The sequence below is a fragment of the Musa acuminata genome, chromosome BXJ3-11, assembly GCF_036884655.1.
Source record: "Musa acuminata AAA Group cultivar baxijiao chromosome BXJ3-11, Cavendish_Baxijiao_AAA, whole genome shotgun sequence".
In the NCBI taxonomy this organism is placed as follows: Eukaryota; Viridiplantae; Streptophyta; class Magnoliopsida; order Zingiberales; family Musaceae; genus Musa; species Musa acuminata.
Window position 1 is genome coordinate 29,733,887 of NC_088359.1, and position 19,952 is coordinate 29,753,838.

The window sequence follows — 19,952 nt, forward strand, 5'->3', positions numbered from 1 at the left end:
TTTGCTTTTTCAAATACTAGCTTGTGTTAGTGTTTCACTCTAAGATGGAACATTCACGTACACATGTATTTTTCCATGGCATAATTTCAGCAGATCATTTAGCCCAGTTCATTTTGACATAAAAGTAAAAAGGTAATTATTATTTGAACAAATGCCTGATTGTTTCTACATCCTTAAGTCCGTGATTGAGTGGTCATCTAAGGTGCCTTATCAAAACTAATTGAACTCTTGGTGAATCAATTTTGGTTACTGAAATCAGCATTCTTGCATCTGTTTGTCCAAGCCAGTTGTGGATGTGCCTTGCTCGATGGTGGAAAACTTACCTTCTAATGTATTTATTCCATTCTATAATTTTAACAGATCGGTGTAATACCATTCATGTTGGACATAATAGTCCAAAAGTAACTAGTTCTAGACAAACTCATGACTGATTCTGCATCCCTGCATCCATCACTGAGTGGGTAGTTCGAAGTGTCTTGATCATGACCACATTGTTCGATATTTCAGTCCATTATTTTAAAATTTGTGCCTTTGCATTGGTGCTTCTTACATGAATTATCCTTTGGGCTTAACTATTATAGCATCGAGCACGAAGTGTAGGCAAAACTTCAAATAAGTTTTAATTTTCTCAAGGCCTTTCAAACACCCCTAATGTTATAACTCTTATTGAGAAACAAGAAAAATACCAAGTTGTCTTGCTGAACCAGAAAGCAGCATTTTATTTTCCAGGAGATCAAATAATTTTTTAGGAGATCTTCATTTCTTTCTTCTTCTTTCACAAAGGTAGTACGAATCAAGTGCAATGATTTTTTTTTCCTGCCTTGAAAAGCGACATATGAGTTCAATAACTTGGTATTGTAGTATCCATGAACCCTGTAACTAAGTATGATTTGTTCTCATTGTAGTACTGATTTTTTCTCTCTCTTTTCTTTTTCTTTGTTGTTCTCCAAGACATCACTTTTGGACTTAACTACAGTATTGTAATTCATATCAAAATTAGAAATAACAACTTAAAACTAAAACAAGTTGCATTGAAAGCCACCACATGTACCAAAAAGCTCTAGAATTCAGAATTCTATATGATTTTTGAAAAACGTTATGTAGATACATGGTGGTAAAAGGGGCTAATTCCAGATTACCCCTTGTATTTGGATCCTATTAATATCGCGGTCCTTGTACTTAAAATTTATAATGAGATCCTTATAGTTCTAAAAGTGAAACAAATGACCTCATTTTCCTTAACATCGTCGACTGCACTGACAGAAGATATTGCACGTGGCATCATGTGCTGGATTGACAAAAAATCAATAGGCAAAAAGGTAATTTCAATGTCTCTTTCATTTCCTTTTGTTTTGCCCAAATTAAAAGGTAATTTCAACATAACGACCAGTACTACCGGACCTTGCCATCTCTGTCTCCACCTACTCTGTTTTCTGTCCCAATAAGCAAAAAAGAGGCTCATTTCTCTTTATAGGATTCGGGCACAAGAGACAATTTTGTGTAATAACATGACTCAGAATGTTGTCTTCTCTTAAAAGCGATTATCCTAAAACCACATAAAGAATCTCCATATAAACCCAATATAATAACATGTCATGTAATCTATCACAACAAAGCATTTTCAAACCATCCTCATCAAGCAGATAAGTTGTGGCTACTGTTTGGACAGGAAAGGAGAGCATACTCTTGTTGGACATCGTAGTGGCAGCAATAGCGGTCACTGCATGGCAAATGAAGACACCGCGAGAGCTCACGAAAGTGACGGAACTGGAGGCGAGGACAAAGATGGAAAGAATCGTGAAGCATGGGAGAAGAGAAGGAGGGGACATGGAGGAGCGGAGGTAAGCTCCGGAAGGGGCTACGAGTGGACGGGGAGGCAAGCAGTGGAGGGTGACAGAGAGATGTTGAAATTACCTTTTTACCCATCGATTTCGCGCCAGTCCAATATGTGATGTCACGTGCTGTGTCTTTCGTTAGTGCAATCAACGACATTGGAGAAAATGAAATCATTTGTCTCACTTTCAGGACTATAGGGATCTTAATATAAATTTTTTAAGTACAGAGACCGTGATGCTAATTGGGTCCGAGTACAGAAAGTAGTATGCAATTAGCCCTAGTAAAAGATAACCTCTATACTAAAAGGTTCTTTGGATACATGCTCCATCAAGACCGGCATTGAGGATTCCCACCACCATGGTCTTATATCTTGGCTTAACTTAGAAAAGGGAGGAATGTTACGTAGCATACTCTCTCCACACAATAACTTAGCAGAAGAACCCATATCCGTAGTAGGCATATCCAGTGAAAGTTATATGTTGACCTTTAGAAAAGATGTCAATCTTAAGGATTTCACATGGTGACAAAGGCTTGTCAATACGATTGGTTCCTTTTTTTTAATATCGGGTGCCTTGATATCAAGAATCTAAACATGAGGTTTTAGTAGGACATCTACAATTAGACAATTAAATGAGGTTAGATACATAACAAAGACCCTATTTAGGATCCCTACTACAACAATAATTTGAGAAATTTACTATTATAGCTCAGCAAGCTTAAAGGTGATTTCCTAAATGTAGTAAGAAGTTTCCGACTGTTTCAAGGAATTATTACCAAGCTATTAAATACAATTAGGAACAGGACATCTCTAAATCCAGGAGATATTCAACTGATATTAGCATTACTTATAAAATTATTTTGTCCCCATGAAAGAGAACCAACAAAAATTAATATGTTTCGAATAAAACATACAAGCACCAGCTGATGATGAATAATGAGACCACGAATGTATACGGCAGCAATATTCAGATAGATAAAGTAACTCTGCAGTCTACAATACCTTTGAAAGGGTTAAAAATCAGCAGATCCATGGGCCATGCTGCTGTCTCATGTTTCTTGCAGGTTTCATTGCCTCAAAGAGCCATGATGCTGGACTCTTGGTTCTTGTAGTCCGAGATACTTGGTTAAATTTTAGTACATTCAATGCTGCAGAAAAAAGCTAAGTAATCAGACCATCGATGAATAATTTGGAAGACAACAACAATCCGCAGTTATGCTGATGAGGCAAAAGTATCAATCAAATAAAAGTATGCATTGTTGACGTTCATTTTGTGGAGACAGTATAAGCTATTGCAGACACAGTTTAATCATATATGCTCGAGGCCAAGAATGCAATCCAATTATGATGGTACACCAAAACACTCATGTACTGCAAAAACTGTATGAAGTTTCAATCATGAACAACAAGATCAGAACACGTACAATATCTAAATAACAAGATATCCAAAATGTACTGAAAGCATACCCAAATGTACAATTGAAATTCCAAGTGTATTAAACATATATTTATGTTTAAAGTTATCCAGCAATTACTTCTTTGATAAACCATTGTACAGAAAATTAGTAAACTCAAAACTTATCGCCTTACATAAAACTTTCAAGATATCTGATAAACACTAGTTATTTATGTACCTTGAACACTTAGAGAATTTCACCCTATGGATGCTTAGTATGCTTGTCCATTCAAGTAAAGTTACACACAACCATGCCTGTAAGTAGTCAAGTATTAGTGCGAAAGACAAATCAGTTCTAGTGCAGTAGTTTGATTCACAGCATGACTAAAATGGAGAAATAGAAAATTTTGGAACATTATTGAACAACAAAGATTTTGAAAAGACATATATCATGAGGCCCTGCCTTAATTTATTAGCGAAGAAAGGCGAAACCTTGATGGGAAAGGAGTGATGATCCTCGCAGAAACTCCAGGCTTTGAGCTACAGACTCTGCTGCCATCCTCTTAGAAAGGAGTGATTTATTCTACTTTCTCTACTTTATTTCTGAGTATTCTATTCATTGTGGTTCCGAGCCTCAATATCCTGACTTTTGCAAATTAGGCAATCTTCTATCCTATTTTCTAGTTTCAATGTGACTGGTTCCTGCTGATCCAATCTTGTTATTCTCAATTAAATTAGCCACCAGCCATATCTGCACTAACAATAGGTGTTCTCTTCATCAGCGATGGTGCCAAATATCCTGGCTAAGAAGGATTCTGGCTGAGTCTGCAAGTGGAAGCTTCACAGGTAAAGGACCTTAAACAGAAGCCTGATAATTGCATAAACTATCACAATAAAATGCAACAAGAGACTTTAGCTGGAAGCCAAAAGTATCATCGTTGGTGCAAATGCCATTAAGTGCGAACAATTTGGCAATTGATGATTCTAAAATGTCTCAGGAAGCCGACTATGCTGATGAAATAGAAGATGATGTCTGACCAAGCTGATGTGAAGATAGCTTTCAACAATTTAAGGAAGTCAGGAGAGACCGTTGCTATCTCAATTGTGGAAAGTGATACAATGCAGGAAGCATATGAGAATAGAAGAGAGCTTTGTGTTTCTGCAGATGACAATTTTGTTTGCTGAATTGTATAAAAACAAACAATCAATCATTATCCAGCCAGTGCTCATCTTCTTCGATGTGTAAGCTGTGAAAATGAAGGAAAAAGGAAACAAGAGCAAATTGCAGCATGTCAAGATAGCCCCATTTGTTTCTGTTTCGTAGTCCCTGCGAGGGGTTTGAAGTGATAGAAATAATAGAAGATAAGAACAATAATTGAAGAAGCTTTATTATAAAAATGAAATAGCTTTAGCTTGAATCTATTAACATGTTCCCTCTCCTATTTATACAAATTAGGAATATACAAATTAGGAAGGAGGATTTCCCTAACAGAATAGAGGATTTTCCTCAACAGAATAGAGAAATTTCCTCATATAGTTAGGAAAATCTTATCTTCTAGGATGAAGCTTCACTTTTCTCAGCGACGTTGGTCGCTGGCCGAAGGCAGATTACGACGGCTGCGACGTTAGAGAAGAAATCTACAGCAATGTTGCAGTGATGCTACTACAGCAAAGGAGGAAACTGCAACAGAGGAGAAAGCTGTAGCAGAAGAGGAAGCTGTAGCAGAAGAGGAAGCTGTAGCAGAAGAGGAAGGAAAATAGCTACAACGAGGAAGAAAGGTGGGGCAAGCGGCTCTAGGCAAGCGGGGAGGAAGAAAGGTGGGGCAAGCGGCTCTAGGCAAGCGGCTCTGATACCATGATAGAAATAATAGAAGATAAGAACAATAATTGAAGAAGCTTTATTGTAGAAATGAAATAGCTTTAGCTTGAATCTATTAACATGTTCCCTCTCCTATTTATACAAATTAGGAAGGAGGATTTCCCTAACAGAATAGAGGATTTTCCTCAACAGAATAGAGAAATTTCCTCATATAGTGAAAATCTTATCTTCTATCATGAAGCATAACCCAGCGAGTCACAGCGAGTCAGCCAGTTAAAGACCAGCGAACCGGCCGAGTTGACTCGCCCACTCGTTCATCTGGGGCCAACGGATGTCAGGTAGCGGGTGGGAGTTGTCTTCAGCCGGTCGTCCCACGCCTTGGCCTGGATTAGCAGCTTCGACAGCTTCCCCGCCACCCACACCATCTGCGGCCTCTCCGCCGCCTCCTCCGCCACGCACCTCAGCGCCACCCGCATCCCCTCCTCCGCACCATCCACCGGAAACGAGTCGCCCAACCTCCTGTCCACCCACCTCCTTATCCTTCCCCTCCTCCCCTCCTCCTCCTCCTCCTCCGCCTCGTCCTCTCCTTCCGGCCCCATCGCCGCCCTCGCCGTCTCGATCACCGACACCTTCTCGATGGCGTCTTTCTCTTGGCAGAACCGGTACCTCACCGGCTCCTCCCCTGAGAGAAGCTCCAGGAGCACCACCCCAAACGCGAACACGTCGGACCGACGCGACACCACACCGCCGGCGAGCACTTCCGGCGCCATGTATCCCCTCGTCCATTCGATCTTCTTCCCTCGGCTCCTCGACCTCGCCAGCTCCGCCGCCGCCGCGGCCGAGTCGTCCAATACCTTCCCATCAATGTCGTCATCGTTGGCAGGAACCTCGCCGGCCAGCTCTGCGGCGCCGAAGTGGCAAATCTTGGCGCGCAGGCCAGGCTCAGTGATGATGATGCCGGAGCTCTTCACCCAGTTGTGGACCGTCTCGGAGTGGTGGTGGATGTACTCGAGGCCCTGAGCGACGTCGGCGGCGACCTGAACGCGGGAGAACCAGGAAGCGAGCGGGGTGAAGCTGGGGTTTTGGGGGTTCCTGAGGCACCGGAAGAGGCTGGCGCCGGCGACGTAGCTATAGACGATGTAGATATAGTCATCTGCGAGGAAGGCGCCGAGGAGCTCCACGACGCTGCCATGATGGCTCCGGCAAAGGGCGGCGATGCGGGAGGGCAACACGGCGGTGTTGCCGAGGAAGGGGCGGCGGAACACAACGGCATCGCCGCCGCGTAGGCGGCAGCGCCATGAATCGGCAGAGGGGGACAGCGGCGGCGAGAGGAAGCGATCGGTGGCGGAGAGGATCTCGATGAAGGAGTAGTGGAAGGGGTGGCTTTCCTGGGAGAGGGAGAGCCGGAGGTTGGCAGCGACGGAGGCGGCGGAGGAGTCGAAGTCGGAGTCATAGAGGAGGCGGCGGGCGTGGCGGTCGCCGCCTGTACTGGCGGAGCTGGCAACGGGGGCGAAGTAGTAGGAGGGGCGGACTGCGTCGGAGGCGGCGGAAGCCGAGGGCGAGGATGTGGGCTTGGGTCGGGGACTGGCGGCGTCAACGTCCTTTCGGGTCTTGCACATATAGAGTTGGCTCCGAGGATCACGAGGCGAGTTTAGTCGGGACGAAGCCCGCCCTTGGCAGCCATTCATCTGCGTCCTCGATTGAGGTGCGGAGGTTTTCGTCCCTTCCGATGATATTAATATTAGGCGATCAGAGACAGTGCAGTCCAACTCAGGCTGACGCTGCCGTTGGATGGCGGGCATTGACATCGACGCAAGATTCCGGCAGGTTGCACATCGAGATTTAGTCAACGCCGTCTATTTGAGTGGTCAAAGTCAAAGCTCCCAAAGTGGTTGCACGCAAATTTTCTGCGGCCTTGTCTTGTTGGCCAATTTATGTGTTTTTATTTATGAGCGTCTTATTTATTTGGAACACCTCAATTTATAACAGCATGATTATGAGGTGACAAGCTATTTGCCCATCTGAGTTGAATCGGGAATAATGGCATTTGCCGAATAAATGTTGTGGTTGAAGGTTGACAACGATCCAATTTCTTGCAAGTTGCACTGTTGACTTGAGACGTGCGAATCAGGCTTTCTATTCTTTCAACTTTTTTTTGCGTTGACTTTGGCACTCATATGTTTCATGCAGATGCGGGCACTCTGTTGGTCAACTATGTCATGATCGATCAATAGGAACACAACATGACTGAGTCGTCGTTAAATCTCTTCAGCATATTTGAATTCTAACTTGTTACAGAGATCAGCTTAACATAACCATGATCAAGTGTCTCAAGAATCAAACCAGAGTGAAAACTGTGTTTCCGAGCCACAAATATCACGAAATTATTCCCTGTTAACATCAAATTATTAAGATGCCATTTCCGACTCCAAATTCCTTGCAAGTGCATGAGAAGTTTACCGGCAAATCTAGAGTAAGCAATAACCAGCCACTAATTGCAAAACCAAACTCAAGTTTTCGGTAGGAGAAGACAGAGATCACCATTGACAAAACCACCGATCGCAAAAATTTTCGACGTAAAAGGACACCATCAATACACAGATACACAATTTCGGTAAAACGTTTCAGATTTCACAAGAAAAAAAGAGAACATATGTAGTTCAGACGCGCAAAAGATATTGGAATTCAGAATCATTAGGAATGACATCCACCATATGAGATATCTTCCCATCTGTATGGCCTTTGAAGCACTCGAGCATGGATTTCCTTAGAGGCCAAAAAGTTGGAAGCTGTTTGATGATCCACTCAGCTAGAGAATCCAAGTCTGTGGCGAAGTCGTGCATCTTTGAGAACAGGAAATGTGGGATCATTACCCTTCTGTTAGCTGTGACTGCTATTGAAGCTTGCAGGTAGTCCAACTTTGATTTTTCCAGTTCACCTGTGACACCATCAGCTGTGTATATCCTGACCTAATCAAAGATTTAGGACAAATTTCATGTGAAGGCCATCAAGTACAATCATTTGTGCATTTGCCCATTAAGAAATTTGTTTGTTATGATTAAAAAAATGACATGATAACAATTTTCCAATGTTATAAGAACATCATTTAAAGGTTTTACTTACAGCAGGGGAAGATTTACACGCAGAGCATAATGCAAACACAATATTGGGGTCTGAGTGCTCCAATCCATAATTTCTCCTTATGACTTTCTTATAATCCTCTTGAACTTCTTTCCATTCAGTCTATTCAGTAATCAATGGAATACATATCAATATCTATATAGGTTCCATTTTTATTAGATTAAGCTTAACATACCTCATTATAGTTTAATGGTCGTCTTAGAATAAGGTGCTCTATAGCTCGAGCATTTAGTTTGCTACCTCCTACATCAAGCAGAACCTGCAAAGAAAGAAGAGAAACAGAACCTTGATGTCTTCAATCATCTCACAGATGACAAATGATCTATTAACACTATCATGCAAAGGATTTTTGTACCTTATCCTTGACTACCTGAACCATCTCTGGATTTGAGGGCATACCAAGTTCTAAAAAACCCTGTAAGTGGTATACACCGAATGTCAGGTAATTGTCTTTGAACAAAGATCAATAAGAATCTGAATGGAAGCGGACGTAATCATACTATACATGCATGATGCAAGTGTGGTAAACATTGATCCAAAAAGCTAATTTCTCTTGGTGCCTCAAAGATCTCAAGTCCACCTCATGAAGTCTGCTAATTAAGATCCTGTGACATTAGTTTGACCACTAAACAACATTACAATTTCCTAAAAAGAATAAAAAGGAAATTAAAGCATAACAAAAGATTATGGGTTAATGAGATAATAAAAACAGAAGTGTAATTCTAGGCAATAACTTCAGAAAAACATGATTATTTTAATAGGAATTATGCTTAGTATTTCCATCTACCGAGTATTTTTTTGATGCATTCATGTTTACAGAATCTACATGGCTAGATATACTAAACAAAGAAGCATCACAGACATTGATACTAAACAAATTACCTTAATTTCTTCAATAGAGGAAGAGAATAAGAAATGTCCTTATGGTCCAGTGAACTGGAGGTAAATTTGGCGAGGTTCTTGTAAGGGCCAATATCCCTTAAAATAGAGCCTTCAATTTCAAAAATTCCATAAGGATCATGGTGCCTTATCTCCCTTTGAGCTGGAATTCTTCCTTTCCTAATAGAACTGCCATCTATCTCAAAGCTTCCTGATCTTAGCAGTAAGTTGGCAGATTTTGACAGGTTGCTGGATTTTTCTAGATCCAATGCTCGCGATGTCCTTGATAATCTTAAGAAAATACAGATCAAGAAATTCAATATTTTCTCAGATAACTTGTTCGGATGGTACTTTCCAGCATTCTGGTCTGTTAAATTTATGGTTGAAGAAGGTTCTCTGAATAGCCTGAGTACATTTTCCACATCTGTGTTCTGGAGAAGGGAAAAAAAAAAACATAGTCATAAACTAAAATATTGACTCTATAAAATTGGAACACAGACATGTATTTCAAGCATTCCAGATTGCAATAGCAGAAAATTATTCAAAGAACAGTGAGAACCACTGTTACATGTAAGAATTTTCTTTTATCATGAATCTCTAAAAAAATACCATCAAGTAAACAAATTTTAAACTCTTTGTGACAGAATATTACAATTCTGTGATGATTTTTACGAAGGTAAGACTTGCCACCCACTTATTTAAATCAAGTTAACAGAAACTCTGACTGTTAGTGAGAATTATGGCTCAATTTCTGTTCTTATTTAGGAAATAGATAGAGCACGATAGTAAATATTGATCAACTAGCTTTATGTATATACAAGCATCCTTCTAAGTGTAAACCATAATTAAAACAATATAACATGTTCATGACAACAATCTTTTCCATATATTATGTTTCTCCTTTTTTGGTCATAAGATAGTAATATCATAGATCAAAAATTGAAACTAAAACAATACAGTGTAATGCAAAAAAACTAGACTTACTTGGTTTGTTGGATACTTTCCTGGCAACTTAATTGAGGATGCCTTCTCTGTCCTTCCATTTTTCCTTGAAGCCCTCTCTTTAATTTCCACCGTGCTTTGGTTTTCATTATGGTTGTCAGACCTATTTAAGCTTCCAACATTTCCTTTCTTGACGAAACCATTAACTAAATAGTCTCCTTTTATTGCCTGGTTTATAAAGAACAAAGGTTTGGTTTCTAGTGCTATCTTTCGTGATAATTTGTCATTAGGCACATCCAAATTGGTATCCGACATATTGCTTGGAGGTTCAATTACATTCCTGTTTGCATGCCTATATTCATAAACTTTAGGGGTCTCTTCTTCGTGAGCTTCTCGCATGTTTGATAGGCTTTCTTGAGCTTTACTTATTTCATGTTCAAGTCGAACTATCTCCTCTTCCACCATGACAACTTCTGCCAGAAGTTCCTTTGTCTGTGCAAAGTCAAATAAGGAGTTCTCAGCAGCCAAATAATTTGATATATTTATATTCCTCTTAAGTGGAAAAAGAATCAACAGCTTATAATTGCTATTTAAACAAGTTAACAGTAGTCAAATGTTGAGCTTGGAAGGAAGATGTACCCTTCTTGGAAGGAAACTTGGGATCTGAAGGGTTGATCGAGTTTTTGGTGGAAGCATAGCATGCTCCAAAACTTCGTGCATTTTCTCTTCATTTCGGAGCATCCTCTGCAGTTCAGCCACCTGGAAATCAAACCAGTCATCTTCAACACAATGAATCCCAAACTCTGAGCAAATCATTTTAATAGCACACTGTCTTACTGGTTGGACATATACTATAGTAGAGACAGCATCAGAGAAACTAAAGAAAAGAAGGGAAGAGCACACCAATTCCTTAGCCCCTTGGTTGGAACAGGGAGAAAATAAATATTTGATTTAAATTATCCCTCCTCTCTAATTTTTTCCAACTTAAGGGAGAAAGAAAAACATGATCTCAAGAAGAAAAAAAGACATTTTTTGTTTACTTTCCCACTCAATTCTTTGTCGTTTTATCCTCTGTTTCTTTTCTTTTTGCCCCAATGCTTGATATAGACAAAGTACAATAAGAACGGAGTCCTAAGTGTTGTTCTATTAGCTTCTACCCTAAAAGGACCTCTTTTTGTATGTGTGCGCTATTAGGAACTCACCTCCTTTTCAAGCTCTAACCTTCGATGTTGGATACTGTTGCTCTGCTTTCCCTGCATGTAGACGAAATGGACGAATCAAACAGTGCTTAGATTCGTGGCCACTGAACCACAGAACGCTTACCACGGCATGGGCAGCAAGGACTGCGACACGACCGTCGTCGCCGAACGCCATGAGGTGGTTGCAGCAGGGAGAGCCACAACTTGGGCCGAGTGCAGCATCCCGAACTGCCACTTAAAGAGGGCAGCGGGCGGTGGCGCTGTTGGTGGATGGTGTTCTGGTAGGAGGAGGCTTGTAGCTCAAGGAAGAAGAGTGGAGTCGGGCGTTCACTGGAAGATGGAAGGGAGCTTTCGAGGAGGTTGGCCTCCGAGGCTTCTTTGCTTCGCTTATAATGTCAGCTTTGCGGAGGTTTGGCTTCTCGTCACCATTCAGAGGCATGATTTTAATTGGGCTTTAATTGGGCTTTAGTTAGCGGATAAAAATCTTGGGTTCTCGAATGTTCTACGGACTCCGCCCCGTCTCTTCCCCCATGCCCTCAAAACCCCTCCCTATTAAACCTGAAACCCTCCTCTCTTCTCCCAACCTTATCCTAAGGGCTTCCTCTTTCTCAGCAAGCTTCGCTCTCCTATCTCCTCTTCGAAATGGCTTCCGCCAACGCTATCTCCACCGCCTCCATCCTCCGCTCCGCGTCCCCCCGCCAGGTTCCCAATCTTTCCCCTCGTCGTAGGGCGCAACGAACCCAGTCTCTTGGTGTTTCGGGGCTGATCTGGGGAGATGATTCTGTTCTTTTGACTGAGATTTATTTTGTTTTTTGGTGGAATAGGAGAGCCTGGGAAGGAGAGTAAGCCAGAGGCATGGGCATGGGTACGAAGGCCGCCGGAAGCTCGTCGTGCGGGCCATGGCTAAGGACATTGCCTTCGATCAGAATTCCAGGTCGTCGCTCCAGGCCGGCGTCGAGAAGCTCGCCAATGCTGTCGGTGTTACCCTCGGCCCTAGAGGTGCTCGGTGAACCTCCCTTTAATTCCTTTGCTATGGGTTCTTTGAGTTATTTGAGGTTTTGTGGTTATAATCCGTCGTGGTTTTTGCGTCTGACGCCCTGAGTGCTATGAGACTCGTCAGCTTGAGGAATTAAGTGTTATTGTTCGTTAATATATGTGTTTACCTGTATACGTTAGGGATTGGTCCTTTAAGGGAAAAAGGCTTCATTTTCTAGCTGTTACATGCATTTGCCATTATTTCTGACATGACTTTTAAAGCGCCATGTTTTCATAGTTCACTAGTTGTTTTACTGTGGCTTCTGATATCTGTTACTGAAATTTGTAGTAAAAAGAACAACTAAAAGTTTGAGGTTTTGTTTGTTGATTGCGTTTTTTTTTGCGGATACCTGTGTGGTTGGAGCTTTTCGGTTATATCTAAGTTTAACATCGGATAATGATTTCAGGGAGGAATGTCGTGTTGGATGAGTATGGGGCTCCAAAAGTGGTCAATGATGGGGTAACTATTGCTCGTGCCATTGAGCTCGCAGATCCAATGGAGAATGCTGGTGCAGCATTGATTCGTGAGGTATTCAAATTGTTATCTGGATGCATATCTTAGTATGTAAAATAGCTTCTTTGTGTACTTGAGATCCTTGTATAAAGACAGGGTATGGAATGTAAATTATGTTTTTCTTTTAAATGTAAGGTTGCTAGCAAGACAAATGACTCAGCTGGAGATGGCACCACAACTGCATCAGTTCTTGCACGTGAAATTATTAAGTTAGGTTTGTTGAGTGTTACTTCTGGTGCAAATCCTGTCTCCATCAAGAAAGGAATTGATAAGACTGTTAGTGGTCTGGTGGAAGAGCTTGAGAAGAAAGCCCGGCCTGTAAAAGGACGAAATGACATCAAAGGTCATATTTTTGCTTGTGTGCATCTTGTTTCTCAATGTTAATATTCTTTATTCTTTGCTTTTATCTACACCTTTGTGAAGCTGTTGCTCATATCAATTAGAAGGATTAAACACTGTTAAAGTTTTATAGATTCTCTCTTTTTTCTTTAGTATGATTGTTCATTGAAGATATATTATTTGCTGTTGTAGCCATTGCAACGATCTCTGCCGGTAACGATGAATTTATAGGAACCATGATTGCTGATGCTATTGATAAAGTCGGTCCAGATGGTGTTCTTTCTATTGAGTCGTCATCATCGTTTGAGACCACAGTTGATGTGGAAGAAGGGATGGAGGTTAGTTTAATTATTAAATATTGTGGACCTTCTTCTCTTCTTTTTGGTGTGTTGAGGCCTGAAGTTTTGTGCAAGATTTGAAGCCTTTAATTCCTGCTTTTGTTTTGTGCAGATTGACCGAGGCTACATCTCGCCGCAGTTTGTGACAAATCCTGAGAAGTTACTTGTTGAGTTTGAAGATGCAAAAGTTCTAGTGACTGATCAGAAGATTTCAACAATAAAGGAGATTATACCTTTGCTGGAGAAAACCACCCAACTGAGAACCCCTCTTCTCATTATTGCCGAAGATGTTACTGGTGAGGCTTTGGCAACTCTAGTTGTGAATAAGCTTCGAGGTATTCTGAATGTTGCTGCAATCAAAGCTCCTGGGTTTGGTGAAAGAAGGAAGGCTCTTCTTCAAGATATTGCCATTGTAACAGGTATTCTTTGAATTTGCTTACTTAATTGTGTGTTGATGTCCTGTACTTCGTTACTGTTACTACAATTGGGATTTAGCTGTCAACTTTGTTTAGCACCTGTCATATTCTCATTTATGAATTATTTAGAATCATTTGTTCTATAAAAAAAATTCTAAACCTAATGAGGGCCTGAGACAGTCTATGAATGGCATATGGTAACTTTAATGGATTTTCTTTTAGGGCACTTGGGTACTGAGCCAGCTATCACAGGGTCAGAAAATTTCTGTTGGATTTAAAGCTGATAATTTGTCTAAAACCAACTTTGTACACAAACTTTTATCCGTTGCCCATCTTATCTAGTTATTATATGCCATTAGCTTTGATTTGTTTACATTTCTATTTGTTGTTTGAAAACCCTCCTCTAGTATTGCCTTCAGGGCAAGCAAAATTATAATTGCATTCCTCAACTTGCATGTTACTTTTTCCCCCTCTTGAATTCATGGATTTGGATTATTGTGATTTCTGCATACTGGTCATATATGCCAAACTGATTTGGTATGCCTTACTTTGGTTTTGAGAGTATCTGGTTATTTAGGTAAATAAAATGACTTTCTAGTTGAGAGTTAATTAATTCATTTTTTTTTTAAATGATAGCTGTCTTGTATCCTTTGACTACTCAGTTCTTTATTTTTCTCCCAATAGAACTGAAAGTTTATATTCTCCTTTCATTGTCACCAAGAGACTGCTACATTTGATAATTTAATTGTTGTCTTTTTGAAGCATTCTTTTTTACATTTATCTCTGCTGTTCTATTTCTTATCCAAGTATCAAACTAGGACCATTTTCTAACCAGCATCTGAATATTACTTATTGCTTTTCCTGTTTGGTGTTTATTTTTCGATCATATGGCAAAAGGTAGTTGACAAGCTTAAACTGATACAACATTTGACAGACGATGCACTTAATACTTCTGTAATGATGATTTAACCATTAGTTGTACTATTTTCTTCTTTTGAGTTACCCGAAACTCAATGCTTTTGAAAATCGAAATGCTATTATTTTTTCTTATTTCTGGCCATCTATTGTGCTGTCTTTTGTTTAGGAGCTGAATTCCAAGCCAAAGATCTTGGCTTACTGATTGAAAACGTATCGGTTGAGCAACTGGGAACAGCAAGGAAGATCACAATTGCCCAGACTTCTACTACCATTATTGCTGATGCAGCATCCAAGGATGAGATTCAGGCCAGAATTGCCCAGTTGAAAAAGGAGCTTGCTGAGACAGACTCGGTGTATGATTCTGAGAAGCTAGCCGAGAGGATTGCTAAGCTCTCAGGTGGTGTGGCAGTTATAAAGGTCGGTGCTGCAACGGAGACAGAACTCGAAGACCGCAAGCTCAGAATTGAGGATGCCAAGAATGCCACTTTTGCTGCTATAGAGGAAGGCATAGTTCCTGGTGGAGGTGCTGCGCTGGTTCACCTCTCTACCACTGTACCTGCCATCAAAGACAAGATTGAAGATGCAGATGAGCGCATTGGAGCTGACATTGTGCAAAAAGTAAGTCATGGTATTATTACATTCAAGCTTCTTCTCCTACAGATTCATCAAACTCCAATCATCATCTGTGGACCAGACTTCAAGTATTTTCTTTCATAATTTAGACTAATTTGCGATTGTACAGGCACTGGTGGCACCTGCAGCTTTGATTGCAGACAATGCAGGTGTAGAAGGGGAAGTTGTGGTAGAGAAAATTAAGGACAGCGAATGGGAGATTGGTTACAATGCTATGACCGACAAGTACGAAAATCTAGTGGAAGCTGGAGTTATCGATCCAGCTAAAGTGACACGGTGTGCCCTGCAAAATGCTGCATCTGTTGCTGGAATGGTGTTGACGACACAGGCGATTGTCGTGGATAAGCCTAAGCCAAAGGCTCCTGTGGCTGGACCAGCTGAAGGAAGTCTCGCCATCTAATCATTCTTATGTGGCCTTGCAGAATTAGGTTACATGTTATATTTGGATGCCACTCTTGGAGCATTTTTTTCAAAGTTCGGTTATCGGTTCCATCATCGACATTTTTGTGCTGCCTTTTTACCTTTGATGTCATAACCTCTCGAGATTATGTTTGAAAAAGTAGGGAAAGGTCTATTGATGTTGTCTGGAAAAATATTTGATGTTTGTTATCTCAACAGCTGAAGCTTGAAATGTGAATGTGCAACGTCGTCTCATCGGCGAAGCTTACGGACACTACTCTATCAGATAGGAAGGTACCCATCTCCATATCAATAGGAAGGTACAATGAATAAGATCGTAAACATCAAAAAGTCAACTTCCTAGTAGTTATACCATGATACTCATGTCTTTAGAACTAACTATCATCATAGATACTGTTAGGCACATCAACACTTAACTCTTTTGTTGACAAGAGAAGAACCAATCAAATCTTGAAGAAGCCAACATGTATTGTCCGTTTCATCATACTGCAATGCATAATGGCAGTGTAGGCAAGTGTCTTGATCCAAAGTAATTAAGCTTTAAGCTAAGTCTTCTTTCATTTCCAATATGGACTTACCATAGATATTATAGTTTCTCTCACTTAAGGACCTGAATCAAATCTTAGCAACATATATATGAGACTTTGTCCAATGGTGACTGATGTATCTCTGACCTTATCTACCTGGTAACCTACTCTGCAAGGTATTGATTGCATTTGCTTGTATAAGAATTGTAACATATCCTATATATAATAGTTTCATGGTAATTAGCCTCTTTTGTTTTGTATGGCTAAGATAAGAGAGTTTACGTAACTATGATGGAGGTTATGTAATAGCAATCCCATAGTCACAAAAACTGTAAATTTGTGATGAAAATATTAGAACTATAATGATGGAGATGTGTCATATAGTAAAACTTAAGCTTTACATGCATTACTACTACCATGAACATGTAACAAATCTAAAAATTTTCACATAGTGAAGAATGCGTGTAATATGAATCACAAAATAAGTATAAGTTTGGTAATTTACTGTACAAATGATGGTGCATGTGGTGGTCAATCTATGTCAAGCCATTGTATATTTGTTAGAGCATTATAATCTTGATGTTAGTGGTGATAGAGAGCTTCTCAGAGTCTTGTCGTCGAGCTTCTCAGGGTCTTATCGTCGCTCTGATACCAATTGATAAGACCCTAAAGTCTTATCGTAAAATAAATAAAAAAAATGATAAGGCTCTGATACCAAATGATAATATCCTAAAGTCTTATCGTCGCTCCGATACCAATTGATAAGACCTTAAGGTCTTATCGTGGAAGAAAGAGGAGAAAATGATAATAATTATTTCGAGGGGGATCGACCTCCTTAATCACTTCGAGGGGATCGACTTTAGACACTTTTCAAGCAAGCAAGCATGCATGCATTTTGAAGAGTTCATCACATGTGATCTTCAAAAACTGAATTTATATCTTCAAAAACTTCAAGAAATAAGTGCGAAATTAATGGGTATTTGTCAGTGTGAACTAATGCATTTTAGTAAATCATCTGAGGAATCAGATGATGCAAATGTTCAGCAATTACTTCTGTGCAGAAGGACAGGAACTATTGCTGCACGCAAGAACAAGCAGTCGACTTGTTACTGTTTAGAAGTGCTAATTAGGATGTTTGCTCATTGTACATTTTAAGTCAGACTTGTTAAACCAAAAACCTATTGAATCAAGCAATGCTAAATACCAAGCCATTGTTGTCACATGTGTACTAACCTGTGTTATTGCAGATGTACCTGCAGGTCATGTGGGTTAGAGAGAGAGAGAGAGAGAGAGAGAGAGAGAGAGAAGGGTGCTTGAAGGCAATAAAGCATGAAGATTCAGCTTGTGCAAACCATTTATTGTACTTCAAATGGAGGAATGGAGTATATACCTTTGGAATATGTGTTGTGTAAATGTTAATCTACAAAATGGCTTGTGAGAGTCTGGTAGATTTCTAATAAGTGATCAGGAGTGATGTCAATTGCTGGACATCTCAGTAAATGATATCCCTGAGAGTTGTCCTCACTGAAGCTTACAACTTACCAGAGGAGGTTTGATATTAGATTCTGAAACTATGTTATCAGAGGAGGTTTGATGAAGCATCAAAATCAAAGGAAACAAGAACCATTCCAGAAAATATATTCTTCAGATCATATGGTAATTATCCTGCCATCTCCTCTGAATTATAAGGTTAATTAATGGCATTTTTCAGGGAACAATTAGTACCTGTGTTTGCATGCAATGTTGTGATCCGTTAGAACGGTAGATTGAGACGCAAACTGGAAAAGAGAAAGCAAATACAATGGCTGATTGCTTGTCATGGAGGCAAACATACTGTCCGCACTCCACGCAGCAGCCAGCCACAGCCTTTTCCTGGGATTAGTCGCTTATTGCCGATGCAGCATCATCAAGATTCTCATTTGGAATCATAGCTTGACGACGCAATTTATGTGAATCTTGAAGATGATGCACCCGCAAACATCGACTGCTCTCAACCATTAATGACCCTCAAACGCTCCAGAAAGCGAGGCGGACCCGAGAACGAAGACATTGTAGACAGAGAGGGAGAGAGGGGGTGTGAGGCGTGTGGATAGGACGGATTAATGGGTGAAAGCATCTCTGGATTTGGATCAAAACGATCCCATGAAAAACTAAGTACAGATCTTTGCACATGATTAAGACGTAGAGATCAATATTGGTTCTGGCCGCCACAAACATCTCGCTGGAGCAGATAAGAAGAAGAAAGAAGAGTGCAAAGATCAGATTGATCTTCCGGTTTGAAGTGGGTCTTACTGGTTAGAGAAAGACTGCGCATGTGAAAGGAACTATGTGCTGCCGGTCAACGCAGGAAGAAGACTAGAAGAACTTGATCGAGTAAACGCATTGCAGCCACAGAACCTGAAACCCGATCCCAGAGATGAGAGAGAGAGAGAGAGAGAGACTGGTTTATCTCTAGCTTTGGGGTGTGGCCTTCATTGCCATGGGAAGGAAAGATCTTAAGAATGAGGACTATGTTTCTACCAATTTTGTCCGACACCATCTAAGCTACCTGTCATATGATTGGAGAAAACTTCGGGACCCATCTTCGAATCCAATAACCATGCAGAAGGGAGATTCATGTAAATGATGTGAGTGATCTGATCGGAAGATTCACCCTTTGTCACCCCTGAAACATTGCAGGGTTGACGTCGCGTGATTCATATGCTTGTGTGAGGCGACGAACCCACGACAATTTTCGCTGATGATTCGATCAGCTAACTCAAAGTAACTGAAGAAGAAAAGAAGATGATGATGAAGATGGACGGCTGACCTCCCTAAATTGATCTCTCTCTCTCTCTCTCTCTCTCTCTCTCTCGAGTTTATATGAACTCCAGCGTGAGTAGGGTTTAAGGGAACAGCTGCACAGTGGCCATAGCTTTGGAAACATTAAACAGCATCAAGCCGAGCACCATCAATAACCCGTAAACTATCTCCATCTCTATCTTTCTTCAAGTGACGCACGATCTCCCTCGTCTTGCACTCATGAGCGAGGAAGAAGAAGATCCACCGGGCGTGTTGATGTTGGGTACTGAACATTCTGTGGCACTCTTTTCCATGTTGTAAGCAACACTAGTTCGCATCCGTGGCTCTCTCGTTAACTCCTTTGGACGTGGATTGGAGCTGGACCACGTAGAGTATAGTCTACCTTGGACCACGGACAATGCTCTACTGGCAGTGGTGCCAAACTGCGTTCTTGCCTGCAATTATCATTGTACTGAGTCGTAAGTCGCAAGTGAGATGCAGAGGAAGAGGAAGACCATCGGACTTGGCAGCTTTGACGTTTCTTGCACTCGCGTGTTCATCGATGACCTCGCAGAACACGCTCATACAGCGAACGAGCGAGAGAGAGAGAGAGAGAGAGAGAGAGAGAGAGAGAGAGAGATGGTGCCATTGCTGTGCAGCACGAAGCGTGTGCTCTGAGAGCACCATATATGATATCACGGGAATCACACCTCAGCTTACATATGTCCGTCATCAAGCATCCTATGACTCGAAATTTCGAACATTTCTTAAGAAGATACGGCAATCAATGGAGAAAACGTAGAATGTCGATCAACACAGGG

At 40.9% G+C, this 19,952-nt stretch overlaps 3 protein-coding genes across 7 annotated transcripts; 1 reads left to right on the top strand and 2 right to left on the bottom strand.

Annotated features, from left to right (window-relative positions):
* Positions 1-5,105: 5,105 nt before the first annotated feature.
* Positions 5,106-6,765, bottom strand: LOC135652177 (lysM domain receptor-like kinase 3). Its single transcript, XM_065172941.1, has one exon. The coding sequence runs from the start codon at positions 6,735-6,737 to the stop codon at positions 5,364-5,366; it is 1,374 nt and encodes a 457-aa protein (XP_065029013.1). The 5' UTR covers positions 6,738-6,765; the 3' UTR covers positions 5,106-5,363.
* Positions 6,766-7,592: 827 nt separating this feature from the next.
* On the bottom strand, positions 7,593-11,606 carry LOC135652175 (uncharacterized). 5 transcript variants are annotated; one of them, XM_065172936.1, is made up of 10 exons: positions 11,338-11,606; positions 11,214-11,264; positions 10,651-10,770; positions 10,054-10,503; positions 9,073-9,500; positions 8,696-8,795; positions 8,546-8,605; positions 8,366-8,449; positions 8,173-8,292; positions 7,593-8,018 (listed from the first exon to the last, which is right to left on the bottom strand). In XM_065172936.1, exons 1-10 carry the CDS (start codon positions 11,383-11,385, stop codon positions 7,710-7,712), a joined length of 1,770 nt encoding a protein of 589 aa, XP_065029008.1. In that variant the 5' UTR covers positions 11,386-11,606; the 3' UTR covers positions 7,593-7,709. The 5 variants fall into 5 exon arrangements, with proteins under 5 accessions (XP_065029008.1, XP_065029010.1, XP_065029009.1 ...); XM_065172938.1 differs by having other exon boundaries at positions 8,696-8,780; positions 11,335-11,604; XM_065172937.1 differs by having other exon boundaries at positions 8,561-8,605; positions 11,335-11,604.
* Positions 11,607-11,752: 146 nt separating this feature from the next.
* LOC135652176 (ruBisCO large subunit-binding protein subunit alpha) lies at positions 11,753-16,074 on the top strand. Its single transcript, XM_065172940.1, has 8 exons — positions 11,753-11,912; positions 12,035-12,209; positions 12,653-12,774; positions 12,895-13,102; positions 13,291-13,436; positions 13,549-13,855; positions 14,937-15,388; positions 15,513-16,074. The coding sequence occupies exons 1-8, from the start codon at positions 11,853-11,855 to the stop codon at positions 15,801-15,803; spliced, it is 1,761 nt and encodes a 586-aa protein (XP_065029012.1). The 5' UTR covers positions 11,753-11,852; the 3' UTR covers positions 15,804-16,074.
* Positions 16,075-19,952: the final 3,878 nt, after the last annotated feature.

Coding starts and splice junctions, on each gene's coding strand:
- LOC135652177 (XM_065172941.1), bottom strand. CDS start 6,737: ATGAATGGCTGCCAAGGGCGGGCTTCGTCCCGACTAAACTCGCCTCGT.
- LOC135652175 (XM_065172935.1), bottom strand. CDS start 11,385: ATGGCGTTCGGCGACGACGGTCGTGTCGCAGTCCTTGCTGCCCATGCC. Junction 11,265..11,334: donor TCCTTGCTGCCCATGCCGTG/GTAAGCGTTCTG, acceptor GTCTACATGCAG/GGAAAGCAGAGCAACAGTAT. Junction 8,606..8,695: donor ACCACACTTGCATCATGCAT/GTATAGTATGAT, acceptor TACCACTTACAG/GGTTTTTTAGAACTTGGTAT.
- LOC135652176 (XM_065172940.1), top strand. CDS start 11,853: ATGGCTTCCGCCAACGCTATCTCCACCGCCTCCATCCTCCGCTCCGCG. Junction 11,913..12,034: donor GCTCCGCGTCCCCCCGCCAG/GTTCCCAATCTT, acceptor TTGGTGGAATAG/GAGAGCCTGGGAAGGAGAGT. Junction 12,775..12,894: donor GTGCAGCATTGATTCGTGAG/GTATTCAAATTG, acceptor TTTAAATGTAAG/GTTGCTAGCAAGACAAATGA.